Here is an 18,627-nt window from a genome sequence, read left to right on the forward strand (position 1 = left end):
ACACACACACACACACACACACACACACACACACACACACACACACATATAATCCTCATATTTATTCTGTATATGGTTCATGTTTCCTTGGCTCTCCTATTAGATTGCAAACTTCTTGAAATCATGGATTGCCTCATTTTTTGCCTTTATGTCTTCAGCCTCTAGCACAGTACCTAGGATTAGCAACCACTTCATAAATTCTTGCTGATCACTTGAATAATTACAGTAATAGTGGAAACCAAAAGAACTATTAGAAAGCTTGCACTCTGTAGATTCAGCCTAGTTTTGGCAAAGAGATATTGGGATGCAACTTCTTCCTTTCCAAAGAGAGATGAGGGAGGGGTTGTGGATATAAACTATTGCATATGCTATCAGATATGTTATCTCTAGATTGGGTGGCTATGCTTAACCACTTTTCTAGATTAGAATGAAAAGCTCATTGAATAGGAGGTGTCAGAGAAGAAGAAAAGAAGGAGGAGGAGGAGAAATAGCTGGCACTTACATTGCACTTTAAGATTTGCAAAACACTTTACAAATATTGCCTCATTTTATGTTCACAACAACTCTGGGAGGGAAGTGCTGCTATCATTCTAATTTTATGGTTGGTGGAACTGAGACAAACAGAGGTTAAATGACTTGCTCAGGGTCATGCTAATAGTAAATGTCTGAGGCTGGATTTGAATTCAAGTCTTCCTGACTCCTGACCAAGTACTTTATCCACTGAGCCACCTATCTGCCTTGTGCTACCAATCTGGCCTTCTTTAGGGCAAAAGAGAAGGAGCACTGAGTCTGGAAACAGAGGACCTGGGTTCTAATCCTACCTCTCATCCTTAGTACCTTTTTAACTCTGCATAAATCAGTTAGCCTCTGTAGACCTCAGTTTCCTCATCCAAAAAATAAGTGAATTGCACTAAATGCCTTTTGAGGTCCTTTACAGTCCTAGATTTTTTGATCTTATGGCAAATATTTGTCATCTCTGTTCCTTTGCACAGTAGACTCCCATTCCTAGGATATAATCCTGATTTCCCACTGCTTATACCTTTCTTGATTCCCATCCCTCTCGCTCTTAATGCTTCCACCTCAAAACCACCATGTATTTACCACATGTAGATTCATTTATATACTGTTTTCCTCCTGTAGAGTATAATCTCCTTGAGGGCAGGGACTCAAGGAGTCTGTGATAAAGGCTTATTCATTAATACATAGAATGATGATGAAGATGAGGATGATGATAATGACTATTTCTTTAGCACTTTCATGGTAGAAAAAACATCACATTTCAGCATTCTATCCCAGGAGGTAGACACTATAGATATAATTATCCCCCATTTACAGATGAGGAAAGTTAGAGAGTAAGTGATTTCTCCTCTCATACCACTCTCATACAGTGTGTGAGGCGAGATTCAAACTCGGGTCTTCCTGGCTCCAAGTCCAGCACTGCAAGTCCTCATAGTCTGTATTTGTTCCTTTGGTGCTTGCTCTCTCTAAACCTTTCACAAACTGTTCGCTCTTTAAACATGTACACAGCTTTAAAGAAGGCTCTAAGGAGTTCCTATCACATTGTAGGTGATTCAATAAATATTTGTCAAGAATGACAATGATAAATAATGAATATGATTTGCATTTAAGAATGTAGGAACATCTAATGATCCTTCTGTAAAGATTTTCAACCTCAAAGGAAAAATCGTGTCCAAGTCATTTAAAAATTAATTTATAAATATTAATTTATAATTCATTTTCATTCTTGTCATTATAGAATCTTTCTGTGCTTTCCCTTCCTGACATTTTCATTGTACTAAGGGGAGTGGTTACTGAGGTTTTCCATATTTATACAGATCATAAATTCAATCTCATGCCATTGATAATGATTACTTGGCACGGTTGTTTAATGAGTTCTGGGAACATCTCTGACCCATAATTGGCTCTGGCAAGTTCATTAAGGAGATAGATGTAATATCTATTGCCTTGTAGCAGAACATGCCCACTTAGATCTTTATCAAGGAAAGAGTTGTGTCCAAGGTGGATTATTAGTCTTTAGAACAAATGGTAAGGGCATTTTTCTTTTGACAGTCCAAATGGCATGTCACCATGAGCTTTCAAGTTTTGTTTGAAGTGCAACTGACTCACCAAAATCATTCTGCATGCCTTCTGAGATTGGACAGTGAATGGAAATCTCTTAGTCATCAATTGGTCTTCTATCATACCAAACCTACACAAATAAACTCCAAGCATTCTACTGGGGGAGGGGGAGGGACACAACTCTTGATTCTCTGGATCAATTCATTGCTGATGAGTTTTCATCTCCTTTTACAAATACACTTAGCCCATGAACTCTACTTCATTTTAAGATATTATTCTTTTGTGGTTGTTTATTGCATAAAAATTAATCAACAGGTACTTATTAAGTGCTTATCATCTTCCAGGTACTGGGGCTAAGTGCTAAAGAGAACAACAAAACAGCCTTTGCCCTCAAGAAGCCCACATTGGAGGGGGGAGGTTAGAAGGCACATATGTGTATAAGGAATTATGTTTTAAAATAAACTAAATACAAAGTGATTTAGGACATTGGTCAGAGGACACCAGCAGCTAGAGAAATCAGGAAAGGTCTTACGTAGAAGACAGTTTTTAGACTGTTTTGAAGGAAATTAGGGATTCCAAGAGGTAGAGGTGACGAGAGAGGGCCGGAAATGCCAGAAATGAGGCACAATCTGTGAACAGGCCCAGAGAGAGAGAGAGAGAGTGAATGTTGTGTCAGAAATAGCAAGAAGGTCAATTTGGCCACAAAAAAGAGTAACTAATAATAACAAAATAATAATAATAGCAGTCATAAAGTTCTTCGAAGATTGCAAAGTGCTTTATGTATGTTAACGCATTTGATCCTCACAGCAGCCCTGTGATGTACATCCTATAATTATCCCTTTTCACAAGTGAGGAAACTGAGATGGAGAGAAGGCAAGTGACTTGCCCCCAGTCACATGGTTACTAAATATCTGAGGAGGGATTCCTACACAGGTCTTCCTGGTTCAACATCCAGCACTCCCTTTACTGTGCCACATAGCTGCTTCTAATAATAATAATACTGATAGACCTGAAAGGTATGTTAGAGCTAGGTAGTAAAAAGCTGTAAATGTCAAATGGAGACATTTGTATTTTATCCTAGAGGCAATAGGGAGTCACTGGAGATTCTGGAACAAGAGAGTAATTCGGTAGGATCTGGGCTTTAGAAACTTCACCTTGGCTGCAGTATGAGGGTATAACAAAGCAGAGAGGTTAGAGGCAAAGTGACAAGTTAGAAAGCCATTGTCAGGTAAGAAGTGATAAGGACCTGACAGAGGGTGATGGCCTTTTGAGTGGATGGAAAAAGAAAAATAAGAGAGATGTTGTGGAAATAGAATGGAATGATTGGCAACTGACTAAATGTGGTGAATGAGAGAAAGCAAAGAACCCAGGATGACTCAATGATCATGACCCTAGGAAGCTGGAAGGCTGATAGTGCCATCTACCAAAATAGGGAAGAACAATTAAATCCAAGGGATATTTAACACTTACTCTATGTGAGGCACTATGCTGAGCACTGGAGATACAAAGGCAAAAAATAGAAGACATTATCTTCCCTCAAGGAGTTTACATTTAACTGGAAGAAAAAAAAATCACATACATAAGTATTTACAGGGTTATTTGCATCTGAGAGAACACCAAGAATTAGAAGGCTCCAGAAAGTCTTTTTATGGGAAGAGGCACCCAAACTGAGCCTCAAAGGAAGTGAAATAGAGAAGTGAGTGGATTCTCAGTATAGAGGGCAACCCACATAAAGACACAAAGGTAGGAGAAGGTAGGAAAACAGCAACTCAACCATTTTGGTTGGAACATAGGATTGTGAGGAAGCTAATATGAAATAGGCCTGAAAAAGTCAGCTAGAGCCATATTGTAAATGCTGACCTGAGAAGTCTGTGTTTTATCTCAAAGGAAGTAGAGAGTACCTGAAGCTACTTGGGCAAGGTAGTAATGTAGTCAAGCCTTTCTGTCTATCTCACATATAACATTCAGTGTTGCTGGTGATACCATGACTAAAGATGAGATTTTCTGTTAGATCAGACAATGTTAGAAGGTTCCCAGTAAACCCAACACCACACATTTAGACTCCAAATTCCCACTGAAGTTTTTGTGTGTACATGTTAAGCCAAGAGTGAGGAAATATACAAATCATCATCTCTGAGCCAAAAAAAATGTGTCAGTAGAAAATATGAGAATACCAGTCACCTTAAAGATGAAAAAAAAACATTTCAACTCAATGACATATTCATTTCAAAAGATCATCTGGAGGCTGAAAGCTCCATTTGATAGTAAGGATTCCTGCTGAGGCTTGCTCAGTTTTCATTAGGCTGTGTCACATAAGAACCAGACTTGAAAAGCTTTCTGCCTTCATTACCTGTGTAGGAATTGAGGGCTCTAATCATCTCATGGCATTTGGATAAAACATTAGGATGGATTAAAGCATTTAAAAAATAAATTTACATTTTCATTCAACTCGGAGAACAGAGATGTGATGGTGGTTCTCCTTTTGTTATGAAAAAATAAAATAAATTGAAGTTTCTATCCTACCTTTTACAAACATAAGACATTATAAAACATGTGTTAACACAAAGAAGATGCATCCAAGTGACAACTTTTGGTGTAAGAAATGTTGCCCCTCAAGGTATAAATAACGTAGTACCAACAGAGAATGCATTCCAAGATTCACAAAACAATGGGGAATAATTGACATATTGCTCAATGGTAAAGAGAAATGAATCTCCCGTTCTCTTTTCTCATAACCCATGTCAAATGAGGCAATATGTGCAAAGCAATTTGTAACACCTCAAAGCAATAAGCAAATATAAGCCAATGTTATGACAGAAGATGTGGTTCCTGTCCACAAAGAGTTTACAATCTAGTTGGAGCAAATGAGTGTCCAGATGGAATATTATTATTAAAAAACAAAGGAAGCAAGGCGGAGCTGAGGATAAAACACTCAGGAGTCAAGGAGACCTGAGTTCAAATCCTGCTTCAGACGCTTACTAGCTGATGCTGGGCAAGTCACTTAACCTCTGTCTGCCTTAGTTTCCTCATCTGGAAAATAGGGATTAAAAATAATACCTAACTTCCAGGGTTGTTGTGAAGATCAAATAAGAAAATATTTGTGCTTTATAAACCATAAAACACTAAATAAATGCTAGCTATTCTTATTGTAAACTTCATTCCCAAGAAATAGCATTAACATAATCATTTTAGATACTTTCCAAAATTTTGGATATAAGGATCACAGTATTAACATAACAAGGAAGATAATGGTAAGAGCTCATATTTATGTGGTGCTTTAAGGTTTGCAAAGCACTTTACATAAGTACTATTATTATCCCCATTTTGCAGATGAGGAAATTGAGGCACAGATTGGTTAAATGAATTGCCTGAGGTCATAGCTTGTGTCAGAAGAAGGATTTGAATTCAGGTCTTCTTAACTCCTTGCCCTGTATTCTACCCACTGAGACCTAGCTTCTCATATACTCTAAAGTATCTGTGATTACAGTCATATAGATAGTACTTCCAATGATAAAGATTGTAACTTCCTCTCCCTCATCTATATCTATCCATCCTGAGACACTTTGGGCCATATGTCCACCATAACAGGTGCATTTTCCATGTGCTGGTGGCTGCCTTCTTGACTTTCTCTTGTTATAGCAAGTGGAATATAGACACTTTCCATCAATCATCTGTTGGCTGACTGTTTTTGCTTTTTCATTGTATCCTTAGCATGGCATCTAGTAAGCACCTGATAAATGTTCACTTAGCGACAATGATTGATTGATAAGGTGCAACAAAACACTCGTGGCTACTTTTTCCTATAACCAACTCTTTTTACCACCTCTGCCTTAGCTCCAGCTGTAACACTTCTCTTCCTGAGAGGTAATGATGGGAGACAACATCATCATAAATTAAAGTAGGAACATTCAGGATCTCTGTTAGTAGATAGTCCTAGGCATGTATCTGCATCCGAGGATGAAAGGCTGTCTTATCACTGATCCTTGTTCATTTCCTCCAATCCCACTTTCCTCCCCATTAATGACTCTGGTATTTAACGATCAATTACCGGGACACAATACTGACTTTTGAGGGAGTTGTGCTCCCACTGTCAGTCGTGTGAGGTGGGCCAGAAGCGAATTAATCATAGCAGAATTTTCATCTAAGAAGATTGCATGAGGCAAAATGGTGGGAAGAGCTTTGAGGTTGGCAGTCAGAGGTGAGGAATTTGAATTGCAGATCTGCAACTAACTACCAAAGTGACCCCTTTATGGGCCTCACTTTCTTCATCTGTAGAAAGAGAAAGTTGTACCAGATACCCTAAAAGATTTCCTCCAAATCTAAATCCTATTTACTGGTCTTAGAGTCTACAGACTTTACTTCAATACCAGTCTTACTACTTATTGGTCAAGTTGTTTAACTTCTTTAATCCTTCTTTTTCTCATCTGTATAATGGGGGTAATAATATTTCCATTGCTTACCTTAGTATGCTCCAGGATACTATATTTTGCAACCATAAGCTATAATTTTATAATTCACTAACCATGGCATTTCTGCACTAAATCATTCTGCCCTATTCAAATAATTTCATGCTGTCTTAGTGTAAGAGAGGAAATTGGATTGGCTGCTGGTTAGGTGGTTAATAAAACTTCTGTTTACCTAGAGTGTCAGGAGGATGGACAGAGCCATGGATTTCTTTTTGCTTGAATTCAACCTAAAAATAAGTGCTACAGTCTGAAGCAGTGACCTAGAAATGGTACGTTGGGTCACATAAATCGACAGCATTGTCTGTATATTAGTTTGAATGAATTATATTGCAAGATTTGATCTAGATAAACAATACCCAGTACACAGTATGGCAAGACCATCTGTGTCTCCAGCCCACATGTCTGGCCCACCAGCTGATGTAGAAAATTTATGAGAAGGCTTTTGCCAACATTAGTTGGGACTTTTCCAACCCTGGTAAAAATCTTTTTTGGTACTTAATTCTTCATTAGCTCTCATCCCACCAATGGCTTGTTGAACCAGTTTGATAACTAAGGAAGGAAAATTGACGTTCTTGCTTTTTCTGCATCATTACTACAAAAAAAATTATACAACGAGCATGTTAAATTTTGGCATTTTTTATTATTTCTATTGCAAATATCTATTTTTTTTTACCATTGCTTAATCTAAAAACAGCATTACCGCTTCTACTCTTAGGGGTACAAGTACATAATAGACTTTACTCTGGCCTTTAATTTTAAGTCTGCATGTTTCTTGTGCTCAAAATTCTTGAGATTGTCTTCTTATCCATTATGTAATTTTATTCTTTCTCATGGGCAGGTTCAGTCCATTAACATTCAGCATTCTATTTGTTGCAATCAAATTCTTGTTCCATTCTCAAAAACAAACATTCTTTTTGATTCCCTTGCCTCATGTAGCTCCAATTATTTTGATTCTACTCTGATGTATTTTTTTTTTACACTGACATTGCTCAGCTCCATATAAGAGTATGGTTCATATGTTCCTCAGTTGACCTTATTTCTCCACATTGTTAATTTGAATGACCTTCCCCTGTGGGGCTTTTATTTCAAGGAATGATAAGTCATTTTATTTCCATGCCTATCACTGTTCTCCCTTTATTCTTCCAGTAACTATTACACAATATGTGACTCTTGGGACAATAGTATTGTCACTTGTTTGCAACATATAAACAATCACTTATCTCAACATATGGAATTAGCATACTATATGGACATATTTGTCTTTATAAAGTTACTTTTTCTATTAAATTTGAATTTTGAATTACTCACTATGGTTTTCTCAAGAAGAAAGATTAAAAGTCATTGACTCCACTTATAAATGTTTTTTTCCCTTGGGGATTAAGCTCACTCTGTAGAACAAGTAATCCTTGGTTACAAATAATTTTGCTTTTTTTTTTCCATGTCATATTCCAATCTTTTCTTTCATTTTCTCATCATTCATACACAGTCCCAAGCTCAAAGCTTGGTAACTTCATTCCTGGGTTAATGGACTTGGGTTTTCTCTCTGATGGAATCTTGTAGGTTCTATCAATTTGTCATTTGTCCTCTATTTCCAATATTTCTAGGGAGGTATAGAGTTAGGGACTGGACCTGTGATTTTAATTTGGATAAAATAATTCCCAAATGAGAAAACTTATTCATTCAATGCAAGCTGGCACCTTCTCTACAATTTAAAATCTTTGAGTGTTGTTTAGAGAATTGGGTGATCAAGTGACTTGCCCAGGGTCACATACCTAGTATATATCAGAACTGGGACTTAGACCCACATATTCCAAGTTCCAAGGCCAGCTCTCTTTCTACTAAGCCATATTGATTCTTTGCTTACAGGAAATATTATTTTATAAAATATGTTATTCAGACTCTTGGTTTCACCATGGTCTTCTGGAAAGCCAGTCAAGTTGAAATTAGCCTACACAGCTCTGCTTCCAAGGTAAACTGTTTTTTAAAGACCTTCAGCATTCTGCCAATCTTGCTGCAAATTGACTTTGCTCTAAAATTTCTTTTTGAATCTCTTCACTTTTGTATTCTGCTTCTGACACCCCCTTCAGTTTCTACTGTTTTATTAAAATATTCCACCTTCTGTTTTAAACTCTTGAATCTCTTATTTGTCTTTTAGAATAGTCTAAATGTGATCCCTATTTCTTCCACTAAATTTTTATATTAAGCTTCTCAACCTTGTGTTTGTTAATTCCTTAGAGTTTAGTTGTAATTATTGAAGTAGTACCTCCTTATCCTCTACCATCATCTGAAGAATTCGATTCACTTTCTTTTACTTTGCCCTTTGTGGCTAAGCAAAAAGACCTTGAAAAGATCATCTACAACAGGTGCCTCCACTTTCTTTTCCCTCCCTCTCTTCTTGATCCTTTACAATCTTGCTTCCAACCTTATCATGCCACTGAAACAACTCTCTCCAAAGTTACTAATGATTTCATAGTTGCTAAACCCATTGACTTTTTCTCAGTCTTCATTCTCCGTGATCTCTGGGAAGCTTTTGACACTATTAATCACTTTCCTCCTTAATGCTCTTTTCTCTCTCCTTGTTCTCCCCCTACCCATCTGATCAGTCATTCTCTGTTTCATTTGTTGGATCTTCATCCAGATCATTATCATCATGGCTTACATTTGTATAGAGCTTGCTATGTACCAAACACTGTGCTAAGCACTTTACAATCATTAGCTCATTTGATGCTTACAGCAACCCCTGGAGGTAGGTGCTATCATTGTCCCACATGGTTCTGTGCTGGCCCCTCTTCTTTACTCCCTCCACACAACTTTACTTGGTGATCTCAGAAATACCCTCCACTGTTTCAGATGGCAAATAGTTTTTTTTTTTTTAGAATCTTACAGAGTTGCTTGAGGCCCTGAGAGGTTCAGTGGCTTCTCAGTGTCACCCAGCCAGGATACATCAAAGGTAGGACTTAACCCCAGATCTTCCTTACTCCAAGGATAATTCTCTGGACATTATGCCACATTCCTCTCAAATGTTAGCAAAATATTTCAGCACTGCATTTATGCCCTCAAAGTATGGAGAAGTTTTAAAACATAAAGTTAGCCAATCTTTCTACTGAACAATCCTCAGATCACAATTTCTTTAACATCTTCTTTCTTTGAGTGGATAGGAAAGAGAATTCAATGACCTCATTAGAGTGGTAAATAATCAAGAGAAAGCCAACAATCTGCCTTGGTGCTGAAGATGAGTTTGTACTCTTCAAAAAGCATGAATGGATGAAGTGTGACCAAAGACTGAATCCTTGTGAAATAAAGGACCCAGAGTCTTCTGGGAAAACTATACTTACAGACAGAGGCAACCTGGTGAATTAGACAGAGAATTAACCTGAAAGTCAGCCAAACTTGGGGTCAAGTTCTGTCTCTGAAATTTAGATAGACAGGTAAATAGATAGACAAGCAGATAGAAATATCTACACACATATACTTCCCTATATATTTCCCTTGCTAGATATATACATTATGTATCACATATATAGATACATATAATATATATGTGTATTACATAGATAAAATACATAATATAATCTATACATCCTCTATGTGTATATATAGATATATATGATATATAATATCATGCATAATATATCTCATATCTATCACCTATCTATGTATCTCGAGAAAGAAATAGTACAGAGATAGAGATACATAGATAGGCAATATAGATAGAGAGATATGATATAGATAGAGATACACAGATATCAATATATCTAGGAAAGGAAATATATATGTGCATATATGAAATATATAGGGAAGCATATATGTATATACATGTGAGCATATAGACACACACATACAGATTATATCCAACCTGTCTTCCATTCAACTACTATATTTGTGTGCCCTATATATCCAATCCATCTTTCATTTAGCTACTAAAGTAATTTTCCTGAAGTATAAATCCAACATCATCCCTCTACTCGATAAATTCCATTGGCTCCATCACCTCTGGGATCAAATACAAAATCCCCTCCTTGGTGCTGAAAGCCCTTCATAACTTAGCCCCTCTTACCTTTCCAATCTTCTTACACGTTACTCCCCGACATGTACTCTTCAGTCCAGTTACACTGGCCTCCTCGCTGTTCCACAAACAAGATACTCCTTTCAGCTCTGCACAATTTCTCTGGCTATCCCCCATACCTTAAATGTTCTTCCTCATCATTGCTGACAATTGTCTTCCCTGGTTTCCTTTAAGTCCCAACTAAAATCCCATCTTCTACAGGAAGCTCTTCCCACCCCTCTGAATTCTAGTGTCTTCTCTCTGTTAAATATTTCCTATTTATCTTGTATATAGCTCATTTGTATACATTTGTTTGTTGTTGTCTCTTCCTTTCAATTGTGAGATCCTTAAGGACAAGAACTGTTTTTTGCCCCTTTTTGTATCCCTAGTCCTTAGCACAGTGCCTGAAACATAGTAGGCACTTTATAAATATTGATTGATTAATTGATTTCACTCCAGGTCTCAATTGTAGAAATATTATTTCTTCATCCAATTGGATGTGAAGTCTTTTAGAGCAGGGAGTGTTTTATTTTTGTCTTTGTGTCTCTAGCGCCTAAGTCAGTTCCTGGAACACAGCAGACACTTAATAAAAGTTTGTTGATTGAGTATTCAATTGTATGATGAGCTCTTCTGTGTTTACTCAGGTTTTTTTCTCTCTGCTGTTTTTGAGACACAAAGGGTTAGTTGCTTCCCTTCATGGCAGTCAGGATTTGAACCCAGGTCTTTCAAGTCCAATATATTTTCCAATGTACGAAAATATAAAATTCCCATCGAATTTGAATAAGCATACCATATCTTATATTGTAGCTACTAAAATGTAATGAATGTTGTTGTTGATTTGTGTCTGACTCTTCATAACTTCATTTGGGGTTTTCTTAGCAAAGATCCTGGAGTGTTTGCCATTTCCTTCTCCAGTTCATTTCACAGATAAAGAACTGAGGCAAACAGGGTTAAGTGACTTGTCCAGGGTCACACACCTAGTAAGTGTCTGAGGCTGGATTTGAACTCATGAAGATGAGTTTTCCTGATTTCAAGCCCAGTGCACTATCTACTGTAGCAACCAGAGTGAGAATAAGGCAGTTTAATAGACATCCCTTCATCTCCCTGAGATTTTAATGTCTTAGTTACAGAAAAAATGAAGACACAGTGAAAATGCAAAGTTTAAAATGCTTACAACATGGGCACATGCAGCCTTTGCTTAGTTCTAAATTATTTAAAATTGCTCAGGTGAAAATGGACAGATGAGGGGGTGAATGTGGTCATTGCAAAAGGATGTCATTTACATCCAGGTTTTTATGTTTTCATTGACGGAATAATTTCGGGTTTTGAGTATTTCCATTAGGCTCATATTGGGAACTTTTTTTTTGTAAACCTTCCCCACCCCATCTTCCCAACCTACTCAACCATGCCATTTAGAGTTATTGTCTTTTTTTTGTGAGGCAGTTTGGGTTAAGTGACTTGCCCAGAGTCACAGCTAGTGAGTGTTATGTGTCTGAGGCTGGATTTGAACTCAGGTCCTCCTGACTCCAAGAGTTATTGTCTTTGAAGGTTTTCATTGAAATAGTCAAGTCTCACTTATAAATTTGCCCTTTGACTCTGAATGATTTGTAAATGTTATGTTTTATAATTTAGATTTTGTGCCTTTATTTGAGATGGAATTCATCTCATGTGTTGTAACAACATCTACATCCATATTTTAGGTACCTAAGGATTACTTTCAATTTATGCTATCAAATCATAAAAATGAAGTAGACATCCAAGACTACAAGCTAGGTATCCAATTCTATTCTCAGTTTAAACCTGACAATTCGTTAGTGGATCCCAGCAGAGATGGCCTTTGGAATATGGGGTTGCCAGTATGTATACGTAATGAATGACATTTTACAATATTTTGAAGTATGTAGAGGGCTTCATATACATTAATAATAGTTAGCATTTACACAGTCCTTTAAGATACACAAAATGCTTTACATATATTGTTTCATTTGATCCTCACAACAACCCTGAGAGGCAAATGCTATTATTATCCTCATTTTACAGATGAGGAAACTAAGACAGACAGAGATTAAGTGACTTGACCAGGTTCACACAACTAAATGTCTGAGGCAGGATTTAAATTCAAGTCTTCTCACTTCAGTCCAGTGCTCTATGCACCTAGCTGCCTTTGAACCTTACAACAAACCTTTGCAAATATGCTATTATCCTCATTTTAGAAATAGAGAAGCTGATATACAGGGAGATTAAGTAGCTGGTCCACAGTCATACAGCAGTAATGTTGGAAGTAGGACTAAAACTAAGAGCTTCTATATATCAATTCCAAAATTCAGTCCAGTATACTACAATCCCCAGTGCCTGGCAAATCTTAATAACTTACTTTGGTGACATTTCAGTTTTTTTTTTTATTCAGGTCAGATAGAGTTAAAATCCTCAAACTCAAATGTCCTCTTCCATAGCAGGAGTGAGATCCTGGAAGGAATCTAACAGGAATGGATTGAAAAGAATAATGGAGCACAATGCCAGTCCCTTCAAAATCAAATCTTCACAGTTTGAAGCCATTATTTTATTTGCAGTGAATTCCCAGAATATTATCAATATCTACATACATATTTTTCAATACAGGCATACATTCCAAAACTAAATAGAAATGTTTTTAATTGTCAATGTTGAAATCATCTTTTATCAATTTATTTATTACTAAATTAATTTATTAATTAATCTTCTTTTATTAATAGAAATGACTGACTTGTTATATCCTAGAGTGGAAAGAGTGCCCAAAGGATTCTCAAAGGATCCTTCACTGTGAATAAATCAATTAACAAAAAAGATATTCATGAAGCACTTACTATATTCCAGGTAGCGTGCTAAGAACCAGGAATACAAATGTAAAAAGACAGTTCCTACCCTCAAGGAGTTTATATTCTAGTAGAGGAAGAGAACCCAGTTTGACAAAAAGTGTCCACTCCTTTCATCTTTTCCTTCTAAATTTAGTGATCTTATGGTAATGTTTAGTGCAACTCAGAAGGAGCATTGGAGACTTATCTGTTGTACACAGAGGCACCATGATGCTGCACAGAGAGAGATGTAAAGTTTAGATAAGACATGGTCCCTACCCTCATGGAGCTTATAGGCAGAAATAACTTTAATAAAACTGTTACATGACAAGTGAATTAGAGATATGCAAAGAAAAGGATGAGTTTCAAAGGATCAAAATGAGAGGTCTGAAAAAGCTTCCTGGAGGAGGTAGCATTTGTACTGTCATGGTATAGCAGATGGACTGCTTTACTTGGAGTCAAATAGGTCCAGATTTGAACCCCACCTCTGGAACTTACGAACTTTGTGACCATGGGCAAATTGTTTAACTGCTTTAGCCTCAGTTTTCTCATCTTTAAAATAAGAATAAACATGTTTACTACACTTATCCATGTAACTGTCATGAGATGAAAATGAGATGTGTAAAAACATTTTGTAAACCTTAGAGCAATAGAAATGTCAGCTATTACCATCCAGGACATAGAACTATCACTGGCGTATAGTAGGTGCTTAATAACTGCCTGTGATTAGTTGAGTGGGGTTATAAAGGATGGCTAGGAATTCAACAGACAAAAAGGAAGAGGGAGCAAACTTCAAGCATATAGAACAGCATGAGGAAAGATTGTCAGGAAGGTGCAGAATACATTTTGGGAATGGAGAGCAGTCTTCTGGAACTGGATTATGTAGTAGCTGAGTGGCACTCTATTTCCTGTCTCTGCCTTTACGCTGTCTGTCCCCCACACCTAAAATTCAATCTCTAGGCTTCTTAGAATCCCTAGTCTCTAAGTCTTAGCTCAAAAGCAACCTCCTATATGAAGCCTTTCCTGATGCCTCCAGTATATAGTGCCCTCCCAGCAAAATCACTTTGTTTCTATCTTGTTGAGATGATTTTCTGTCATGTCTGACTCTCTGTGACCCCATTTGGGGTTTTCTTGGCAAAGATATTGGAGTGGTTTGCCATTTCCTTCTCCAGTTCATTTTATACATGAGGAAATAGAAGCAAATACAGTTAAGTGACATGCCCAGGGTCACACAGCTAGTCTGAGGTCAGATTTGAACTCAGGTCTTCCTAACTCCAACCCCAGTGCTCTATCCACTGCCACACCACCTGGCTGCCCTTCTGTTCTACAGAGCCATTGAGCTGACTTCATTGTTTTATGCCTGTGAAACCTGGACAGTATACCACACCATGCCAGGAAATCACTTCCATTTGAATTGTCTTAAGAAGATTTTGATGATCACCTGGTAGTATAAGGTACCAGACACTGAGGTCCTTTATTGAACTAAACTGCCAAACATTTAAACTCTACTACAGAGATTGCAACTCCAATGGGCTTGCCATGTTCAAATGCCAAACACTTAAAAGACTATTTTATGGAGAACTCACACAGAGCAAGAGCTCACGTGGTGGTGAGAAGTGATATAAGGACACTCTCAAGGTGTTTTTTTAACTACTTTGGAACTGATTGCCTGATGTGAGAGACACTGGCACAAGACTGCTCAACAGGGCATGCCCTCATCAGAGAAAGTGCTGTGCTGTATGAGCAAAGCAGCATTAAAGTAGCTCAAAAGAAATGAGAGTTGCACAAATTTAGAGAATGTGCCCCAAATGTGCCCAAACTGTGGTAGGACATTCTGAGCTCCTGTTGGTCTGTTCAGCCACAGTTGGGCACACTGTACCTTGACCCCAAAACAGTGATGTCATTTTGGTCCTGTTTGAGAATGAAGGACAACCTCCAATATAAGTACATGTTTACCCCAATAGAATGTTGGTTTCTTGAAAGCAGAGACATTTCTGCTTCTGTCTTTATGTCCCCAAGATGAAGCACAGTGCCTTACACTTGGTAAATCCTTAAAAAATGTTTGTTGGTGATTCGTTGATTGAAGAATAAGAGATAAACTTAAAAAGGTAGAGTAGCCCCACTCATAGAAAGCCTTAAATACCAGGGGGAAAAGCAGTCTGACTTTATTTAGCAGGCAGTAGGTAGGTACTGAACACTTCTGAGCAGAGGAGTGATTTTTCCATCTCTGTATAAGGAATATGATCTTCTGGGATTAAAATTCAAGTTAGCAAGCAGCCTAATAAAAAGGAAAACTTCAGTTAAATGAATAAACACAATGGAAAACAAAGGTCTTTTAAAATACTGCCTCTTAACAGATTGGCTCATCATTGCTTAAGGGGTGAATTGAGTTCTAGAAAAAGACACCTGTGATTTAAATTACCATACAAAAAGCTCAAACTTTCATGTAAGTTTTTTTTTCCACTGCTGTGGGGGCGTTCTCTATTTTTGGGTTCCATTTAACAGCAATGATTTCTCGGTGGAAAGGTAAGGGCGCTGCTTTAATGACATTTGATTCTCATGCTAAAACATAGAGTTCAAGCATCTTTTGTGCCATGTCTGAGTCAGAGTTTTGTGACTGTAAACCTCCTTGGCACATTAAGCAGAGGAAAAAAATGAATTTCAATAACACTTAAATCCCTTTTCCCTCACCTGTATAGCATTTTAATAGAATAATAAGGTGACATCTTGCATAAATAAACCGGTTTGTGACCTGGTATTGACTTTTTCAAAACACATTTTTATTTTTTACCTTTTGTTTTCACATCACCTAAATTTTCCCTTGTATTACTCTCCTTCCCTTCACCCAGAGAGCCAATCTATACATTAAAGATTTTTTAAAGGAAAAGAAAATGGAAAAAATCAGCAAAATTAGTCAACACATCAAAAAAATACTAACAAAAGATACAATGTTCCACACCCATGGACCCTTTTCGTCTGTAAAGGATCATCTCTTCTTTGGGACCAAACATGTTCTTTGTCATTTACATTCATTTTCAGTTGCTGTGTGGTTGAAAATGTTCCCCCCATTTCCATTGTTGTAATCATCATATATAGTCTTCTTGGCCCTATTTGTTTTTTATCAACTCACGCCAGTCTTGCTATACTTCTCTGTTCATCATATTCATTTCTTACAGCACAGTACTATTTTATTGAATTCATGTATCAATCAATGAGCATTTACTTTGCTTCTAGGTTTTTGGTTCTACAAAAAGTGCTGCTATAAAGATTTTGATGCATAGGTGGATTTTCTTTTTATCCATGACCTCTTTGGAGTATTTATTAGGCAGTTAAATCTCTAAATCAGAGTATAGATATTCTAGCCACTTTATTGGCATAATTCCAAATTGCTTTCCAGAATGGCTGCACTAATTGAAAACTCCACCAATATCTTACTGGGGACACTGGCTTTTAGGACCAAAATTTACTAATCTTGGAAACATCTGTGGATGCTCTCATCAGTAAGCAGCTCCCGTCCCTAAATGTACAACATTGTTCCCTTTTCTTGCAGTGAAAGATTTATTCTGAGCACAATCTTTGCACCTTGAGTAATCGTGCTAGGAACTCAAATGACAGAATTTGCCTCCAATAGTCATCAGATGCTCCTTGGAAACTAAGCTAGAAAATAAAGATATGTTCTTTTTCAAAAGGAAAAAAAAACAAAAACCTTATACTTCTAAAGTGAGCCTGAGTACCCCAGAATTAAGCTTCTAATTAGTAGGAAAGAGCTAAATTCAAATCCTACCTTAGACACTTAGTGGTTATGTGACCCTGGGCAAGTCATAAACTTTAGGTTCAGTTTCTTCATCTGTGAAATGGGATAATAGTAGCACCCTGGTCACAGGGTCGTTGTGAAGATCAAATGAGATGAGATTTGTAAATTGTGTTGAAAACCATGAAGTACTATATGAGTGTTAGCTATTAATAAGGATCCTTTTTGTTTCTTTCCAGCGATGCGGTGGTGCTCTCGCTATCCCTCTGTGTGCATTTCAAGGGACTGTGTCTCTCCATGCCCCCACCGGAAAAACTCTGTCTCTCTCCACCTATGAGGTGAGTGCAGAAGGGCAGAAAATTACTCCTGCAGCCAAGAAAATCGAAGTCTATAGATCCAAGAGCGTGGGCCACGAGCCAAACCCAGAGGATTCGCCCACAACTTTCCCAGACACCAGTGTCAAGATCCACTTGGAAGTGTTGGAAATCTGTGACAACGAGGAAGCCATGGACACTGTGTCCATCATCAGCAACATCAGCCAATCCTCGACCCAAGTCAGATCTCCTTCTCTACGCTATTCCCGGAAAGAAAATCGGTTCGTTTCCTGTGATTTGGGAGAGACCGCCTCTTACTCCCTCTTTATTCCCACAAACAATCCTGACAGCGACATCAATATATCCATTCCAGACACCGTGGAGGCACACAGGCAAAACAGTCAAAAGCAACATCTGGAGAGAGATGGCTATCAGGAAGAAATACAACTGTTAAATAAAGCTTACAGGAAAAGGGAGGAAGAGGGCAATGGAAGCTAGGGAGCTGTCCAGGGTCCAGGAGCCAAATGCTCAGTTCCGCCTGACTTCTGTCAGTGACTTTTCTTAGGTGATTTTGATTTCTGTTTAAGTCAGATAATTCATACACAGCTTCAAGCATAATTCTTATCTCCTGGAAACAGCTCTTCATGGAAGAAGGAAGTCAAATGGGTTGTCTATGGTCTCTTAACTCTGTGATGATGAAAAGATTTAGTTTTTAGATGATTGTTGACCATCTTTTCCATTCATGGTGCTTATGGGGTTTCTTTTCCAAGTAGGAGAAATAGGCAGAAATCATACAGATATAAATTAAATACTGATAAGTCAGACAAAATTGATTAACAATTGGAATTCTCACAACGTGGAGTAAGTATTCTATCTCAGGGGCTAGAGGGAGTAATCTCTCTGGAGGTCATATGAGCATAGGTCTAGAACTGGAAAGTATGTCAGAGGTCATTGACTGCAAACCCTTTGTTTTAAGAATGAGAAAACTGAGTCACAGAATCAGAGTATCAGAGTCAGTTCTCAAACACAGGTGCTCTGACTCCAGATCTTTTCTAGTGGTTTTTAACTAATGACTGTATAGTTGGGGTGAGTTATGGAGAGATCATAAGTGGAAGGGACTTTGGGTGCCATCAAGTGCAGC

At 37.6% G+C, this 18,627-nt stretch overlaps 1 protein-coding gene across 1 annotated transcript in view; it reads left to right on the forward strand.

The window, feature by feature from the left end:
- The window catches only part of GPR149 (G protein-coupled receptor 149), an 83,670-nt gene extending 65,686 nt beyond the window's left edge, over nt 1-17,984 (forward strand). Inside the window, exon 4 of the mRNA XM_027875748.1 lies at nt 17,412-17,984. Within this exon, the coding sequence (XP_027731549.1) occupies nt 17,412-17,984 (573 nt within the window). The remainder of the gene's footprint in view (nt 1-17,411) is intronic.
- The last annotated feature ends 643 nt before the right edge of the window (nt 17,985-18,627 follow it).

The sequence above is a fragment of the Vombatus ursinus genome, unplaced genomic scaffold (assembly GCF_900497805.2).
Source record: "Vombatus ursinus unplaced genomic scaffold, bare-nosed wombat genome assembly UNPS02014810.1, whole genome shotgun sequence".
NCBI lineage: Eukaryota > Metazoa > Chordata > Mammalia > Diprotodontia > Vombatidae > Vombatus > Vombatus ursinus.